At 44.6% G+C, this 19795-nt stretch overlaps 1 protein-coding gene across 1 annotated transcript in view; it reads left to right on the forward strand.

The window, feature by feature from the left end:
- Window positions 1-19795, forward strand: part of RASGEF1A (RasGEF domain family member 1A) — a 77863-nt gene that overhangs the window by 24726 nt on the left and 33342 nt on the right. The window contains exon 3 of the mRNA XM_078642939.1: window positions 6545-6673. Coding sequence (XP_078499065.1) covers window positions 6545-6673 — 129 coding nt within the window. The remainder of the gene's footprint in view (window positions 1-6544; window positions 6674-19795) is intronic.

Genomic DNA, 19795 nt, shown 5'->3' on the forward strand with positions numbered 1-19795 from the left:
CTCTGGCTGTACAGGTGAGAGAGAGGTCGAATTCCCATTTTGCAAATAATGGAAGCGTGCTTTATTCCTGAATCTTTATAGACCAGGATGTCCAACTACGTCGGTAACGATCCATGCTTAATTGTTTATGGCCGCCACATCAGATGCATTTACATAGAATGAATCTATTCAAAACTTGTCTACATCGTGGTCGACCCTAAAAAAATGGTATTTAACAGGCTTTGCACTGGGGACCCGTGTCACAGATCTTACTCCCAAACTCTTCTAGAAGGAGCACAGTAGGCCGCCTCCTGCTCCCTGGGGAGTTTTGTAAAAGATTCCACATTATGCACTATTCTCAGATTGTTTACATCTGCACACTGTACATGTATTGTTCCATACGGATCTTTCATAACATTTTCTGGGAAATGTACAAATAGTTCAGACAAACTTCTCAGCCTCTCAAACTTTATCTTTGAAAAAATTCAGATTTCACAATCTGCCTCCCTCGGTATCTGGCTTCTTGGGAAGCAAGCAACAGTAAACGCTGTAAAATTCCTTCTTGGACCAGATCTGAAACTAGTGACCTTTCCGTTGACCTGGCGTGAGTGCGCACGCGGGGAGCAGCAAGGCTGCACTGTGGCACCCGGGCCTGTGTTTATCTGGGAAGAGGCTGTGAATAGGTCCTGTGACTGCGTCGAGAACATTGTGTTTGCTAAAGGGGGGTGGGAAGTTGCTGTGGTTTTGGGAATGGAATGTCCCAATCCACAGCTTTGTTGCCTCATTTCGTGTCAGTGGGTCATGCATGGACCCTAGATAGTCCTGGTACAGCTGGAGCGGAATGTCTCCTTGCCTCTGAACATTCCTCGATCTTAAAGAGGGGGGTAGGGTCAGCAATACTTATCTCGCGTTCAGTTTATTTTGTATTTATTTATTTTGTCCCGCGAGGATGCTTAACAAGTCGCTCTTTGTATTGGAATTAATGCCTCTTTATATATATTTTTTTAATTTACACGATTTGAACAAAGGGTATATTGTTCAAGATGTTAAAATTATTAACCGCACCCCCCAATAAAAACATCTATTTATATTGCTAAAAGAATAACTTTATATAGTGGAAATAATGCTTGAATTTTTTTTAATGTGTTTTAATATACTACATTGTAGAAATGTAATAGCCTAGCATGGGACTTGGAAGTGGTGTAAAAAACTAAGCGTTAGTGCTATTCCCAAGTCAGTGGAGGTATTTTCTATCAAACTTTGATAACGGTTAAAAGGCTGAGTTCATCAGAATTGATATTGTTGCCGAGCGGGAATGCACACAATTTTGACTTTTCACCGGTACCTGCCTGATGAAGGTGAGCTGCGTTCATACACAAATTAATGCAGCTTGAGCAGAAGGTTCAGGCCGCCAGAGTGCAAAACCACAACGTTATAAATGAGAAATAAAAAATGTAGTAAAAAAGGGCTCGAGTAAAGGCTATGGCAGCTCGTCATTTTGGAAAGCATACCATTTGTGTTGGTACACAGCCTCTTTAAACCATACAGTACATACAGCCCACATGTTCTTCTTCCAGTGGCTTTTAGGTGCAAACTGCAGGACCTCTCAGAATTGCCGACTATCTTGATTTGTGTAGAATACGTTCATTTTTGTACATGGTAGACCCAGATTCGCTGATGCCTGTTATCACTTCGGTTTCTGTTGCCACATTTTTGATGCCTAACATTGAACTGTCGCTGACACAGGCTGTTGGTAAATTTCCGTTCTGAGCAGACATGGCTGCGGCAGGCGTTCCGCCGACAGGTCCCCACTGACCGTCTCGCAGCGACTCTCTCGCGAGTTTTTAGCTGTTGCAAGACTGCGGCGCACCAGAAGAAGCTCTATGGCCTGGGTACCTTGAGCCCACCGGATCAGAAGAAGGAACCAGTGGCTTTGTGGCTCAACTCCACTCAGTTGTGAAAACAACAATGCAAGATCTTTTGGGAAGCGAATTGGCGAGACTGCAGGGTTTGAGCAACCTCCGCTGCACGAAGGCCCTGCTGATGAGAGGTCTTTGTGCCAGCTGGCTCCTATCTTGGTGTTCAATAATCGTCAGAGGAGTTTACATACACAATTTGTTTTTTAATTTTCATTTCAGGCATTTACAACTTCCTTAGGCAATTAAACCACTTGCCAATTAATGGAAATAGATTACAAGATAACTTAATTTACTGAGAGAGGGGTGCAACTTGGGTGGTACTTTATGGGCACCCATGCCATACTCTGATGGCATCCCTCACCTCTTGGTGCTGTGTGGCTGCCTCCAGGTTCCAGGTTCAACCATCAGTCAATCAATCAGGGATTGGTAAAGCACAACTACTCACCCGTGAGGGTCTCTATGCGCCGGGGGGAAGTGGGTGGCTCTGTTGAGTGCTGGGGTCATCCAAAAAGCCAGGTCTCGGGGTCCTTCTTGAACTGGGGCAGTGTGGGAGATTGCTGGATGTGGAATGGGAGGGTGTTCCAAGCGTTGGCTGTGAGGTAGGAGAAGGACTTTCCTCCTGTTAAAGAGAGCAGGTTTAACAGGGAATTTGGTTAATTAAATGAAGTTGTCTTTATCTATGTCTATCATACTGTAGATTTGGGTACGCATCACTGTTTCATTTGTGGAAATAGAAGTGCTGTGCCCTAAACTTCCTTAGTAGATCACCATTGTTAGCATCCACTTGCGGCATTTGCTGGCCGCCTGCAACCAATGCCGCTAGCGATCACCCTACCCTTTTTTTTATTATAGTTACAATATCTTCGATATTGCTGTGTAAAGTACTTCATTTTACCCCAACTAGATTTGCACCACACTATCAAAATTACTAACTAGGCTACTTACCTGTAATGGGTCAAACTGAGAGCATTTATTTGATTACACTGGGATTTTAAATTTAATGAATGGTTGCGGGGAAGTGTTCTGCAAGTACAGTGCTGTCCTGAACCGCATAAGCTGAAGTCATCCAATGCTATTCAAGCCAGTGGCTATCCCTTCTTGAGGGCGTGGCAGGCCTAGGAAGCTGGCGCCACGCCCTTGCAGAGTTAGTGCTATTTTTAAAAATATAAATGTGTGTTTCACAAGTCTTTAACGCAAAATGGAGAACTGTCTATTAATCAGTGCAGACATGACTGTAAGCCCCTCCTTTAAGTGTAGCTGCTCTAGAAAGAGTTCAGGAGCTAAGATAGATCGAACCCTTGCTCAAATTAATCGATGCAAACCCTCATCCCTACACAGAAGCTTACATTGAGAAAGGTATTATTTGATCCGTCTTCACACTGACCCCTTCTGTCATCTTGCTCAAGTCTCGTGTTATATTTTTAATTGTCTGCTAATTTGCAGGCAGTCTTTGAAATCTATCAGTCCCCTACAATGGATGCAAATTATCAAAAACTCCTGGGATGCTTATGCAGACTGAGTGATGAGGATGCACTCTTCTGAATGTGGACAGCTTGCTGCTGGTTCCCTGTGTGCCACTCCTGCACAAGGGTTGCTGTCCCTGACTCTGGAGCCATATCGAGCTCACTAGTCACTGGACTAAGCATTCAGTAAGAAGTGATATGCTGCATCTTCCCTGCTACTCATTTTTTCCTCTGAGCCTGCAGCAGAAGATGGAGGGCGAATTGGAAGGATGTTCATTTCCATTGACGCTCTAATTTTTTGGGGACCTCAGGCAATTAGATTTAGGATTCTAGAAAGACCTGCCCACTGGGAGTTCATTTGACGAAAGAGCAGGACTGGTCTGCTGGGACATTTTGAAATGGATTATTGCCTCTTAACCCCTTCCATGCTGATGACGAGCTCAGCTCGTCATCAGCGTTACCTACCGTGTGCTGATGACGAGCTGAGCTCGTCATGTAACGCGGTAATCTGAAAAATGCCGCATACCGCGGGAAAAACGGCCGCACGCATGCGGTTAAAGAACGACTGGTTCGTGCAGGGACAGTCATGTGTTCCTGCTATGTAAATGAGACTGCCATGTGCCTACGGTTTCTTTAGGAATTTCCATTGCGGGGTAATGGGTCAATTCGAAATGGCTGCCAGCAAAGGCAAGCGTGTCTAAGTAGATTGTGGAAACTAATCTATATTGTGCTAATGGGGTTGTGGGTAGGTGGGAATGGCAAAATATAGCTGAATTGTTGCCGAAAGGGTAAATGTTTGTTCAGTAAATGCACCAACCTCTCTGCATTAGTTTGCCACCAGGAACTGGCTGGGAGTGGAGAAGTTTAGGTTGATAAAGAATTTCCAATCAGATGGTAAAAAGACTCTGATAAAACCTCTTGAAACGTGTTGTTCTGCCTGCTCAGAGCAAGTAATCATAGAAGTGGACATATTTTGTTGATTCTGAGACAACAGCCTGTCCAATTGAGCCACTTAAATTTCAGTTTGATCTAAAGCAGAAGAACAGATTGAAATCTGTGACCTCTCTTTAAGGCCTGGCGCCTGACTACCGTCCCAAAATGTGTGCAGTTCTAGTGTGTTTGGGTCTGGCGCTCACCAAGACCTTTGATATTACTAATATTATATCTATAATAGATTTCCTTAAAAGAGCTTTCAGCCAGCCCTCTTCATCCATTGATCGGTAATTGTGTTAGTCAGTTTTGTTCCACCCACTACAGGTTAAATATGGGGCAGTGGATCAGCCCACTTCAACCATTGGCTAACGTCACTGTGAGTGACTGCCTTCCACTCTTTCACAATCAGCACATCCACACACAACGTAGTTCCCGTAAGCATGCTTTATTTAATACTACTTTGGCTTTTAGCGAATCCCCTTTGTGTTTTTTTAAGATTGAAGGTCCAGCCTCTTCTCCAGCAAAAGTTGTGTATAAACCATGGCAAAACAGAGAGAACACTAACCGAGCCAAATGAATGTTGGGCCAGTGCCTAACCTTTTGCCTTTACCAATGCTTGATTGTCTTTGGGACACCTGCTTACAGTGAACTGAACCAAGACCAAAAACTCTTTGAAGGCGCACTTCACTCGCACATTATAATGGAACTGGGGCCTCAAATGCGTGTATTGTCTTTTAAACATGGGGTTCGGAGATGAAAGTATGTTCTCGCCTTCGCCAAACCAATAAACTGTTTAACAACCACTTTCACTCGCTGTTTGGTCTGCAAATACTTGCAGTTCATCTGCTCGGTTCCCGCCATCATAGGGCGGGTGGAGCTGCCGGGAATTCGGTCCGTCTCCTACATCATGTCAGTTCCTTAGCCAAATATGTATTTGATACACTCCCCCCCCCCCCCCCCGCCCCCCTGCAACTCACGCACGCACATACTGTTGTAACATGTTCACTGATCACAGGCCTCGGTAAAAAAAGAAAGCGTTATGTGCCGGCGTACAGTAATCGTTGGCATATGAGAAGTAACCCCAGCCAGGTCACGTGACTGCCGGCTGTGGGAAAAGAGGCCGGGAAAGAAAACACACATTGAACTCAAACAGATTTGTGGTCACAGCCTGAATGTGGGCGCTCTGAAGCACATTTTTCACACAAAAAGGCGGCAGCAGGGCAGTCTAAAGGGCGTTGAGAGCGCGTGGAGCAGTTAGGCCTCCGTTTCAGGAACACGTATGCTACCAGACTGGTTCTGTAGAATTTTTTTTTTTTTTTACACTATGCCCCAGAATATGCTGAATGTTGAGCTAAAGTGGAAAAACTCGAGCGTGTCTTTTGTGTTTGGTCGAAAATCATCAAAGTGATTTTTTTATTGTGCTGTCATGGGCATGGACATCTCCTGGCTTTTCAAAACGGTCTCCGGTGCCCCTCAAATCCTTCTGAAGTGGACCTAAATATAGACAGTATATTCATTGAATGTATGAGGGATTCCCTTACCTGGAAAAAGTTTCTGCCTGCCAACTAATTCTTTGGCATGCTGTATCCTTGATCACAGCTACACGCACAGGTGTGTGTTTGAGACAAGCTTTGTGTGTGGAAAAACTGCGTTTGCTGGTTGAAGGCACTGATGTGTTTGTGGAGCGACTGTGGCCCACCAGCGCTTGGTGAATGGAGTAGTGTATGTGTGCTGTATCGAATACGGTGCTAGTTCTGGGTGACCGAAAAGTGAGTGGGCCTTACTACCTTTTAAAGGTGGTAGTGTTTTTGAGCAGTGTCAAGGCTCTGCTAGCGTTGGGCAAAGTCCCCCATGTTTCAAGTGTGAGGAATATGCTGTCTCTGCTACCTCTGGAGCAGGTTGTAGTTGAAGTGGGAGGTATGGGAATCCCTAATATCTCAGATGTAGGGTGCACTTGATGCAATGTCCCTACCGTATCCGGGAGTAGGCAGCTGAAGGTAAGAGGAGTGTGTATTCATGGTGTGTCAGGAATAGGTTGTAGTGAGTGACAAGTGTTGGCCCCTGCTGTACTAGTGATAACTGGTGGTGGGTGCTAGGAGTAATGCTGCCTGCTATCTTGGAAGTAGGTTGTGGTGGGTGTTGAGGAGTGTGTAAGGCCCCTGCTATGTCCATGGTTAGGGTTGTGCTGGGAATGCGCTAGGCATGGATTCGCATTCTGATGCTTTGTTGTTAATCTCTTCCGTTCTGCAGCGGACCTACATCTTCACCTTTCTCCTGAGCTCTCGTGTCTTCATTCACCCCCATGAGCTGCTGGCCAAAGTGGGGCAAATTTGCATCCAGCAAAAACAGCACCTGGAGACGGGAGCAGACGCTGACAAGGTAACTGCACAAAATTACTTTAAAATTAATAGAGCCTCCTTACCATTTTATTTTGCTATGGTGTGGTACTATAGTTTTTTTTATATGTACTAAACTGAGAGTGCCAACATTTTAGGTCACCTAATCCAATATATCCACAGATCAGCATTCGCAGTGGCATAAGCTTTCCCCACACTGTTCTGCCTCGGTGCCCCTATCAGTAAACCATGCCGCTGCTGTGCGGACTGTAATTGGGGATTTTCACCCCAGAAAAAAGGCTGGGCAGTGTGCAACTTTCACAGGCCACCTTTTAGCAAAGGTGAGTCCAAGCCAAAGCTCATACAAGTTGCATGATCTAAGAATGGGTGCTGTAACCAATCCTTTTTTTGCCCATTTAGGAGTGCATTAATTTAAATGTCATGTTACCAGTAGTGCATCTGCTAAGGATGTGGCCGCGTCTCGCTTGTGGACCGCTCAAGAGCTCAAAGCTTCTCTTGTTCTGGTCCATGTGAAGTGTGCATCCCTCTGTTTATCTGGGCCTTGGGAGGCTTGAGAACTTGCCCACAGGGAGCAGGGTGGCAGTATTTGCAAGTGTAACGATTAAAGCAGAACTTTGACATTTAATTGATTTGGGCACTCTCTTGGTTTTTGGATGTGCCGGAAGATTTGATGACGTGGGGATGAGATCTGGTTTGGGCCATGCCGGGTGGATGACCGGAGGTCAGTACATTGTAAAAGTTCTTTAGAGAGTGACACGTTGCTATTGGGCCTACCTTTGGAATTTATTTTTTTATTTATTATAACACTTATAAAGCGCGCTGTTACCAGTCGGTGTCCTGGCGCTGAAGTGATAATCCATAGGGGAAAGCTACAGGACCTAAGAGGAAAAGAGCCATGTTTTTAGATCCCTTCTGAATGCCAGCAGATTATCATTCTGTTTAAGGGAAAGAGGGAGGGAATTCCATGCCACCTCTGCTCCCTTAAAGAAACTCCTTCCGCCCCAACGCATCTTCCTGATCCGGGTCGTTTTGACCAGCCCTAGGTTGGCCGACCTAAGTTGTCTCCCTGGTCTGTACCATTGAAAGCGGTCCTGAAAAAACTGGGGACCAAGACCATGTAGAGCCTTGAAGACTATACAGAGGGCCTTGAACAGAATCCGCTTCCGCACCGGGAGCCAGTGCAACTTCTCGAGCTCCTTGGTAACCGAGGAAAATTTGGGCAATCCCCCAATCAGGCGGGCCGCCGCATTCTGTAGGACCTGGAGTTTATTGAGCACCCCCTGTTGTGCCTCAATGAGGAGACCATTACAGTAGTCAATGCGCGAAAGTATAAGAGCAGTCACCACCGTCTTTCTACTTCCCTCTGGTAGGAAGGGGAGGATCTTCCTAATAATTTTTAAGATCCAATGTATGGAGGAGCTCAAAGCATTGACTTGGGGTTTGAAGGAGAGTTGATTATCAATAATGACCCCAAGATTCTTCACCTTCGTGGCCGGGCAAGGTGGTGGTCCCATATCAGTGGGCCACCAGCTAGGACCCCACAAACTGGTATTTGACCCAAAGATGAGCACCTCTGTCTTGGAGGAGTTAAGTTTTAAACAGCTTTTAGCCATCCAGGAGCTGACTGCAGACATACAGTCCTGAAACCTGCTTGCAACACCCACCTCTGTCCCAGGGAGCACTGAGACCACAATCTGGGTGTCGTCCGCGTAAGATGTTAGCTCAAATCCAAAGGATCTAATCACCGGGGCAAGGGATGATACATAGATGTTGAATAAAGTGGGGCTTAAGGAGGAGCCCTGCGGGACCCCCCCTGGGAGTTGAAAAGGTGTTGATTCAAACTCCCCCATCGCCACCACTTGTGCCCGGTCTGTTAAAAAGGCTTTCAGGGTATTAAGTGCTTGACCCTGGACCCCGCAGCCCTCCAATCGATCCACCAGCAAAGCATGGTGGACCGTATCGAAGGCTGCCGACAGGTCCAGGAGGATCAGCACTGCCTGGCCACCTTCATCAAGTACCTTCCGGACCTCCTCTGTAGATTTTATGAGAGCGGTCTCGGTACTGTGACCCTCCCTGAACCCATGCTGAGCAGGATCCAGGCCCTTGGATTTACGCAGGAAAGAGCAGAGCTGGGAGTTCATGATTTTCTCAACCATTTTAGCTGGCAGAGGCAACCTGGAAATTGGCCTATAGCTGTTGGGATCTACCATATCAAGGGAGGGTTTTTTAAGAAGTGGGTGAATTGAGGCCCGTTTCCATAGTTTAGGAAACTCTCCTCTCTCAAACATTAGATTGTAAATGCTGGCCAAGTGGTCTGCAATAGGGACTGCTGCTAACTTTGCAATTGCGGTCGGGCAGGGGTCTTCAGGTGAGCCCGATTTAGTGGCCAACAGAAGTTTCAATACCTCATCTGTCCCGACTGGCTCAAAAGTAACAAATTTAGCTCCCGGGTGTCCAGCCGGACTATTCCCGTGGGGCATCTCTAAGAGACTCTGGGCCACCAAAGGTTCCAGAGAAGTAAAGATCAGCTGGACTTTACTCAGAAAGAAACTTGCTAAGGATTCGCAAAGTTCTAAATTAGGCGGCGCAGTCACGGTTTTGGGAGAGGCCAAACTTGCCACTGTCTCAAAAAGTTCTTTAGATGAGTTTTTGGCCTTCTCGATTCGCTCCGAGAAATAGACACTCTTGGCTTTTCTGATGTCATCTTTGTAGGCCCTTTGACCCATTTTCAGATTCTCTTTGTCAGTCTCCGAATAATGAGCTCGCCAGGTCCGCTCTAGTTTTTTGCATATTACTTTGGCCTCTCTAAGCGCATTGGTATACCAGGGGGCAGAAGGAGCCAACCTGGTGGGTCTACATCTTTTAGGAGGGGCTAATTTAAGACAGGCCTCATTAATCCACTCCGTATAGTTGGCGGTGGCTATATCTACCTCCACCGGCGGGGCCGGGTCGGTGGCCAGGAGCAGCTCCTCCAGAGCAGTCCCGTCGATATTTTTCCACGCCCTACACATCCTACTTGCCTGCCCCTCGCCCTGAGCCGACTTAATCCGCGGGCTTGACATGGAAAACAGAACCACTCGGTGGTCAGTCCAAATGAGAGGTTCCGCCTTCAAGAATGTCAAGTCAGGATTACTAGAAAATATCCCGTCTAGTGTATGGCCGGCCTGATGAGTCGGCTCTACTACCGACTGAAACAGACCCGCCGCAGACATCACATCGACTAAGGCCATAGTGTCGGCGTCAGTGGTATCTTCTAAATAGAAGTTAAAATCACCCAAGATGGTATAAGAGTTGGCACACAAAGCTTCCTCTAGGATACTACCAACTGAATCAAGGAAACGGGCTTTCGACCCAGGGGGTCTATAAAGGAGGCAGCCTTTGAACGTACAATGGTTGGAAAGATCCAATCTAAACCCCAGGGCCTCACATGCCCCAGAGGTAGCGGGAAAGAAATGTCCCTGAATGGATGCCTGATAAATAATAGCCAAACCTCCCCCTCTCTTCCTAGGCCTGTCCAGGACATAGTGGAGATAGTTTGGCGGTGTGGCCTTCACCAAGTCAGGACCAGATGCAGCATCTGTCCAGGTCTCAGTAATAAAGGCTATTTGTGCGTTCAGATCGAGAATCAGCTCCGCACATTCCATACTATGCTTCACCAGCGATCTAACATTAATCAGGATACAGTTGAAGATTTGATTTCCTTTACTTTCCTTAGTCGTTGGAGTGCGAGTATAAGCCTTAATTTTGTCCCCCATGATGGAAGGGAATACCGTGTTACATATAGCACAACTGTGCAGCCCCACCTGAAAATCTTTATCCGGGGCCATCCTCGGGCACCTCGTCCTCTGGCAACCCCCCCCCAGTTTCAAAAGCACCGTTCTGTCATAGGTGCGTCTCTCACCAGGTGCTGGGGAAAAAAGCGCATGGGTTATGGCGCTAGGCGCGGGCCCGGCGCGGACGGGCGCAGACGGGCTCGCCTTTGGCGAGCCTTCGGCGCGCCGCCGGCGCGCCCGCTGCGCCCGCCCGCTGCTGATGATGGTGGATCCATAGAAAAGACGATGGCGGAAGAGGTGGGATGTGCACCTCTTGGTACATGATACACGTTGCATGTACGTATTTGCAGCTATCTTGGATGTGTGGCACATAGTGTTCTGTGCAGAGGATTTCGCACTCTGCATTGGATGAGCGCTGCTTGTCTGTCATTGGTATGGACTTATGGTTTGCCGTTGGTAGGTTCCATCTCTTTAATGTGGCTTGGTTTAGCCACCCAACATACAATGTTTATTGCAATGCAATACGTTCTACTGACAGCGTAGGTACCGAGGTGTATCCACAGTGTTTAGTATTGTTTTAGACTGTTTAGAAGCCCAAATAGAGAAAGTTACACAAATTGGAACAAAATAGGCTTTCCTTGAAAATAATAATTGTTTATTGGCTTTGTTGTGAATATTTGTATTCCAGCACTCATTTAAATTTCATTTTTTTTGCTGTTTGTAATGGTATGACAGTTGTATGATTGAAAGCTTGAATGATGATTCTTTGAAATGTATTATTGTAAATATGAATTGTTTGATTAGTTTTTTGTTGTGTACATAAGGTCTTAACAAATACAAATTTGAAAAATTGAAATACTAAATAGAAAAGTATTAAACAAAACTTTGAAGTTAATAAAGTAATTGAAAAAAAAAAACCATAGCGTTTCTTTCGGATGTTTTGAGGAAATATTTCAGGTTAACATAGTAGCGGCACGTGCACCTCTTTTTGTTTATTACATAGTATTGTTTTAAAGCAGCACACTGCTCTATGAAAGTCCTTTGGTGCTGTGTGAGCGGTTTTTGGGTGTTTGGAAAATGTTTCAAATATTTCTTGTTGCTGTGGCTGCGTTGCTTTGTGAGGTGTGGGCACACTGGTGCGTTTCATGCCTCCAACTTCGCTTGTATGTGGTGAGGTGCTAGTGACATGGTTGACATTCTTGAAGAGTGTCATTTTCGCATGGCCCTTGCGCAATTGTCTATTCACGCAGTTTAAAACATTACAGTTTATCGAGTTGGTTAATTGTGTGAATTACATTGCAAACACAAGGAGATGATGGACGGAGCGCTGAAACTTTTCAGACACTCGCTCCCAGTCACAAATCTGGGTTGAATCCATCATCATTTTTTAGCTTACTTCACCTAGCCATATTGCAGCCATATCATCCTTCCATACATTACATACAGCTTTACGGTTTAGCCTGCGCTACATTATTGACTGGTGCCTTGACTCACTGAGATGCCTTACTTATATAACTTATTTTCAGTTTTTTCTGATAACCTTATGATTGGTTCATGGGTAGTTCTGTTTATGAAAAAAGGCACCATATTCACTGCTACTCAATAGTTTTGCCACAGGAAAATAAACTATGAAAGTGTACTTTATTAAATCCTGGGACAAGATAGGAGGCTTTATAAGGTTGCAAGTTGTGCCATTTTTGGGGTGAAGCTGGGCAAAGCCCAATTCTCTAATGTCATGTCATGAGAGGAAATTGACGGTCATCTGGTAATATTGGCTTCTTCTATCAATAAGTGATCATGCCTTCGTCGAGATTTTGGGAAGAGTGCTAATAATTCACCAGTGCAGTCATCTCTTTCTCCTGTCGGAAGCACAACATACATTTCAGCATCCTTTTCGACACGCCCAATAGGAGGAGGACAGGAGGTCTGTGTAAGGGTGCCTCCATGCACATGAGCCATGAACTGTCATCTATTGCTTGATCGGGCAATCTTTCATTTAAATTGGACTCTCCAACAGTAAAGGAAATTGAATGTGCCATTAAGAATATGCGTTCCTCTGGTGCGATGGGTCCTGACAAAATCCCAATTTCAGTATTAAAAAACCAGAGTGAACTTTGGAGTAAAATACTCTTTCCAGTGTTTAAATTCTGCTTTTTTAGCGGAACAGTCCCCCCCTCCTGGAAAGGAAGCATCATTGTCCCTTTATATAAAAAAGGGGCAAGAGATCAACCACAAAATTATCGTCAAATTGCCTTGCTTGACGCCATTGGTAAGGTGTTTGCAAAATGTGTGCTTTCTTTAATTAACGATTGGGTATCTGAACATAAAATCCTTCCCCTGGAGCAAACTGGTTTCAGACAAAATCATGGAACTTTAGATAACCTGACTGCATTACAAGTTATCAATGAAAAATATGTGAAAGTTCGGGGTGGTCAGGTATATGGCGCTTTTATTGATTTCTCCACCGCTTTTGATAAAGTTGACAGAAATTTGCTGTGGAGAAAGTTATTTAACCTAGGTATGCCTGCATCACTTATTAAGTTAATTCGCGCCCTGTACTCTGACACTTGGTGCAGAGTATTACTTGGAGGTGATCGCGGCGTATCGAGATTAATTCCAACATCTAATGGGTTGAAGCAAGGTTGCCTTTTGGCTCCGTTGCTATTTTCCTTATATACTGTTGATTTACCCATCGCTCTTTCGGCTTCCGCCGGTATTGCCCCGTCCTTGGGGGGTGTTCCAATTGCATGCCTTATGTATGCAGACGACATCCTAATTTTGGATCTCACCCCAAAGGGCCTAAATAATCGGTTGCATGCACTTTCTGAATATGCTGAAAGTCATTTTTTATCTATAAATACGGCAAAAAGCAAGGTGATTTGTTTCTCTGGTAGAAAGAAGTCTAAATGTTTTAACTTTTCTTGGGTTGTGGGGGGGGAAAAACTAGAATGTGTGAATTCTTATACCTTTTTAGGTAAAATTGTCACTCATAATTTAAGTGACAAACCACACATAGACAATAACTCTCGGAAGGCTATTTCTCAGGGAAAGAGCTTAGTTTCCCTGTATAAAGCCACAGGTAGAAGGCATTTTTCTATTCTTTTAGATGTTTTCAGAGCGAAAGTTCCAGCCTCCCTGTTATATGGAATTGAGTTAGTTGATCCAAAAAAATGGAGTTTTTTAAACTCTGCGGAAGGAAAAACTCTACGGAGTTTAATGTCTGTAGGCACAGCAAATTCGACTGCTTCCTTGAGACAGGAATTGGGATTACGTAGCAGCAGGGTACAAGGTCTGGCTAGTATCATACGCTGGGTAGTAGCGTTATCTAAAGGTGAACCCAATACCTTAAGAAACCTCATAAAAAATGAATTATTAGGATCTTTTAATGACTTCTCATCGATTGTAAAAAACTTCAGATTTGCTGTGTTACAATTGAAATTAGATGAGGAGACTCTATTTCTATTGTCCCCTCATCAATTAAAAACTGTTTTGAAGTCAGCTTCTTGGGAATTGGGGTTTTGCCTTGATAGAGACTTTTGTCTAGCGAAAAAAGGTTGTACGCCTGTTATTGAATCTTATACCTTGCGGAAAGCTCAACCGTATATGTACTGGAACATCTCCCATGGCGTGAGACGCCTGGTGTACTTATTAAGACACAATTTGCTTCCGCTAAAAGTTCTACATGCCAGCTGGTTTGGTTGTTCGGCACGCTGTGATCTTTGCCAATTGTATGATCAGGATCTAGATCACGTCATGTTCGTTTGCCCTACACTGATGCCCTGCAGGCGTAGATGGTTAAGACCAATTTGCTTACAACTTAACATATTTTCAGCATCTTTGTTTAAGGCAGCCTTAATTAACCCACCTAATGAAATGTTTGCTTTTAAACTGTACAACTTTTTCAAATGTTTTTTGGACCTGTATTAAGTTATCTCATGTGTTTGTGATGGAAACCTTTTTTACACATTTTTTGCTTTGTATGTATATGCTGTTTTATGTGGACCTCATAAAGAGTTCCTTATCATAATAAATAAACTTTGAAACTTTGATCGGGCAATCTACATTCAAAATACGCAGTGTCTGTCTCCCTGGCTAACTGGGTCTCCTTCGTTGCAAAAATGCATGGGCCGTCTTCAACAAACACTGTTAGAACAATAACTTTGACCTGCATATGGGTCTAGGCTTTTTGTGTACGATTGTTTCAATTGCAAAAAAAAAATCAAACTTTCAGAAGTTGACATTTATGGCCGCAGGGGCACGGATTGTCGATTAAGGAAAATTTGGCATTATTATTTGGTTTTTTCTCTTCGGATCTCTACCCTCGCTATCCATGAACCCCGGCCACAAACCGGGCTCTAAGGCATTTATTATGTTTTCAATGCGCAGTGGGCTGGCATTCTTTCTGAGAGAACAGGCCTTGGCGCCGCTCCGCGGTTCTGGGCCACTTACGACCATTTCAATCATTTCTCGGCCTCTGACGTCATCACGGCGCGCTGCAGTGACGCAGGAGTCGCGGTGCTGACCTCTGCCCGTGCGCTCTCACGTTCAAGCCCCTGTGCTGGGCTGCATTACGTTCTTGCGCAACTTCAACTGCATTCCGGCCTCTGAACTCCGGCGCGCGCTGAGCCAACAGCTGTCAGGCTGCGGCTGGGAGCAGACATACTGTCCGTCCCCCCGTCTGTCCTGCGCACGTTCCGAGGCCTGTGACTCACACCTCTTGGCTTTGTTACAAAGAAACTATCCAACGATGCATCCTTCACACGGACCACGGTGGCACCTGTTTTATTTCCAAAAGAGGAGCGCGCGCGCGATGGAATGAACCACTCACTTTCCGCTGCACGAGGAGGAGGAGGGGGGGGGGGGGTTATAGATTGGGGAATGCAGTCCTGTCTATGAAGCTGAGTGCTTTTTGAGGCAGCTAGTGGCGGTGTATCTTGAGTTCTAACGTGTGTGGCTCTTCTTTTTCTCTGAGGGGTTCAAAGTGCTGCTGGGTGGACGAGTAAGCTGCTAATAACTTTGTTGTGAGTGCTTAGTAGAATGAATGAGTTTATAAAGAACTTTATATGGGAAAGAGTTTCGGTGTCGTGCATTATGTTGGGGAGGGCAAGATTGAATGTTGTATCAAACCTTTTGCTGCACTTAAGCAGGGAGTGAAGTAATGTAGGAGAGGTCGAGCAGTATTTGCATATGCTACCCCATTTGCTGAGCCTGGTTGGAATTTATAGAGTTGCCTTCGTGGGAGAAGATTAGGCGTCATGAGTGATGCTCAGATGGGGGGCTCCAATCGTTCTGCAGTGAACTCTAGGCTCTGCTTGGTAAACACAATGAGATTGGACGGAGCGATGAAACTTTTCAGACACTTGCTCCCAGTCACAGATCTAAGTTGAATCTATCATCGTTCTTTAGCTCAATTCACCACTTCAGTTCAGACTTACTCATCTTGCCACTGGATTCAAGCTAGTCTGGCTGATATGGGGTGTTACACTGAAACTGGTCCCAGGGTGCTCGCTTCCAGTCCAGGGCAGACCTGGCCTATCAGTTGGCGCTGGACTGCTCCCATGAGGCACAGGGTGAAAACTGATTTGTATATGACTGGGTCTGAACTGGGGTGGTGAAGTGAGCTAAAGAGCGATGATGGATTCAACCCAGATCTGTGACTGGGGGTGAGTGTCTGTCTGAAAAGTTTCAGCACTCCGTCCATCATCTCCTTGTGTTTGCTCTGCTAATGCATGGACCAGTTGACGGAGACAGAATGTTATAAGAGGGATGGAGCTGGACAGACCAAGACTAGCGATTTCGTCGACTGTCTGCGGCGGAGGTCTGCAGCTCCACCACAAGGCTCTGTAATTTTCAAAGTAGCATGGATACCGATTGACCAAAAGGAACAGGTTTATAAGAAATGCTGATGTTTACGGGCTCTGCCCACCTTGGCTATATCCACATAAACTGTAGATAGTTATTTTGGTGAAGACCATTACAAACATTCAACATTTTGGATATATGTTTCGAATATCCAAATTTGCATACGGCTGGGGGTTTAGAGGACACTACTGGCGGCTACCCTGTCTAGTTCGTGGAGTGATGTTGGAGAACGATCTTGAATGGAGCAGAGAACCCTGGTCCGCACAAAGTGACCTCAGGTGGAGGGTAGAGCAAGCTGAATGTTTGGAACCTTGTAGTGGTGCAAGGAGGTTTTGGGGAAGGTTCGACTGGCAGGGACTAGGTTGCAACTGGGGACACTTCAGGTGAGGTTCTAGAAGATTCAAGATATTTCTGAAAACGAATATGAACAGTTTGAGCATATCTTAACAATACATATAATTTTGTATTTCCTAAATATCTCTGCACCAAATAAAAATCGCTTGTTCTTGTTAAATACCTGTTTTATAACTGTTTCATATGTAAAAACCAAAATGACATACAACATAGATCCAGATGAATGAACTATTCCCTACAACTTAGCCTCTTGTGAGTAATAGACACCCCCCCCGCCCAAAAGCTCAAACTTGGTAATAAAAAGCATATTACATGGCAACCTCCCCAAAAGGACCAGCGCACATTGCATGACACACTACATAATGCTCCTTTCTTTTTTTTGTACGCTAGTCCAAATGACTGTTTCTACATTCTAAAGGTGCACATGCCCGCTAGGTTCACCTCAATTTTGGAAGTGAGAATGGCTTGATGTAGAAATTTGTAGATTAGATTGCCTCTTCTCATATTACGACTTAGGAATACGTATAATCAAAGCAAAAAAAGCAATTTTTATTAACGTTCGTCTGTATGTGACATACAGAACACTTTTTACATTATTTCGTAGGTCTTAATAAATGATGATTTCTAGATCACTTGTTAATAATCACTAGCCCCTAGATTCATCATTGTCCCGTTTTGCGAGTCCTTAATAGCGATTATTAAGGAATCGCTATTAAAGACTCGCAAAACGGGATTCATGTAGAAATCGCAATTTTATTTGCGTTTTCTACAGCTTCCTTATTTGCGATTAGCAATTTGCTAATCGCAAATAAGGATGCCATTTCAAGGGTGCCAGGGGTGTCCAAAGGACACCCTGTAGCACCCCTGAAATGTAAATGTAGACTGATGTTGCACGCGCACATGTCCAAAGGACATGTGTGTGTGTAACATACAACTTAGAAAAATGCACTAAAGTGCATTTTTCTAAGTTTTCGCTATTTACCACGAAGTCAGACTTCGCGGTAAATAGCGGCCAAAAATAGCGATTTCGCAATTCTTAAAAGGTTCATGAATAGCATTTAAGGAATCTCAAATTGAGATTCCTTAAATGCGATCGCAATTTGATACATCGCAATTATTTGCGATTTTTCAAATTGCGAGTTCATGAACCATTGATGAATCTCAATTGCCATTTTGCGGGCGCAAACGGGCGAATTTTGCGATTCGCACCGTTTGCGCTCACAAAAATGCTTTGAATCTACCTGTAGATTTATTATTCCAAAAGAATGAAGAACAAATACATGGTGTTATGAGTAAGGCTTGTTACTATTCACCTCAGGAAACCAATTTAGGACTACGTGCCCAGTATGCCCGGTACGCAAGGCTATATGTACCTTTCAGTGTTGTGGCTTTATTTTGGGTTACAATTAATTGATGCCAGCAGCGTTATACAAGTTGTGAAGTAATTTTCAAAAAAGCTGATTGATATATATATATATATCAATTTGTAAGAACAGAATAACACTTAGAATACAAAACTTCACAATGAAATGACTGAACACATTTTAGTGGAATTTTTTTCTTGTTTGTGTTTGGTTGGAGCATATATTCTTCCATACGTTTCTCTGTGTATAAGTTGTGTTCGTCTGAAAGCCAGATGGATGCAACACCGAGTAAGTTATAGGCACCGGCTGCCAGCGTGCTGCAAATGCGCACAAAGTGATGCCGCCACATGGGCTAGCCAGCCTAAAGCCAGTGGCACCATCGCACTGCTGCAGCTGTTGTGCTCTGTGCTGTAACTAACCACTAGCTGCTGCTGTTATCACCACCGCTGTGTGCGTCACTAGAGGCTAAGGGCTCATTGCAGCTTCCTGTCAGAGACACGAGGACGGCAGTGTTGGCTGCCTGCCCTGATCTAGCAGTTATCACATTGTCCTCCACGAGAACATCTTGTTTACATACTAGCATGGGGCCCAGGAGATAATATGTGGATGATGAAAACCATTAACCCCTTCTCCCGACTGTGCCCAAGCTTTAGTCCTAGAGTAGGTACTGCCAGGGCAGAGCGCAGGCAGAGGCCTTGGTGTGCTTGGGCAACCAGCGGTCTTACTCCAGTGTTGTCAGAAAAAATGGTTAGGGGTTCTGCCCACTTAACCCTCCCGTACCTGAGCAGGAGACATCCAAAGATGAATAAGTAACAAAAGAAGGTACTGAAGGGATCAATCCTTTTTTAATTTTCAAACAAGAAACGCCTAATTATCTTGCGAATCAAAAATAGAACATTGGAAACATATGTCGGTTGATTTATATACACACATATGAGCGGACATCTAGGGAGGCACAACAATCAACAATCTATATACAAAATATCACATATACATCATATACAAATATACAAAACATATACAAAGCAAACATTTATCTGTACCCTGAATTCAAAAGATATATACAAATATATATATACACCAATTTACGTAAATGCCTCCTCTTAATTTGCAATGGAGTGCACAAAAAAGTGGTAGTCCCAAAAGTAAAGCACCAAGGGGTTCGAACATCAACCGAATCTCTAATTATATAGGTGCATAACAGACAAAAATCAAATCTTTTTATAAGTGGTAACAGGGGACTCCATTCAAAAAAGGTGTCAACGCAGTCGCGGTCGCGTTTCAGCCAGATGATGTAGGCTTCATCAGGACATGGGTACTCTAATTTAGGTGGCCCTGGCTGAGCCTAGGGCCGGTATAACCGGCTAGTCCACAGGACCACCCACAAGGGTGGGGTAGGAGCCACTTTCTTTTCCCAGGTACTGAAAATAATACCTTATGTATAGAATGTGTGCGCTCGGATAAGGGTAGACTCCAAAAAACACGTGGCTTGAATCACACGGTCTCACTAAATTCAGCTGGTGACACGGACAAACAGTGTTCACCAAGGCGTCAATCACTCCACCGAAAAACTCCAGTGTTGTGGCTTGAGGGGAGCCTTGGCATCCATGCCCAAGGTTTCATAGTTTTATAGGTTAATCTTTTTAGCTTCTTTCTTTCAGAGGCTGGCTTTGGCACTTTTAATCCATTCATGTACGTCTCTTGGGGTTAATTAGTAATTAAAAAAATATATATGGTTAAATGCATTTCTATAACGTATTCCCACCATTTGTGCGGTCCTGAAGCATTTTC

The sequence above is a fragment of the Lissotriton helveticus genome, chromosome 5_1 (genome assembly GCF_964261635.1).
Source record: "Lissotriton helveticus chromosome 5_1, aLisHel1.1, whole genome shotgun sequence".
Taxonomy (NCBI): Eukaryota; Metazoa; Chordata; class Amphibia; order Caudata; family Salamandridae; genus Lissotriton; species Lissotriton helveticus.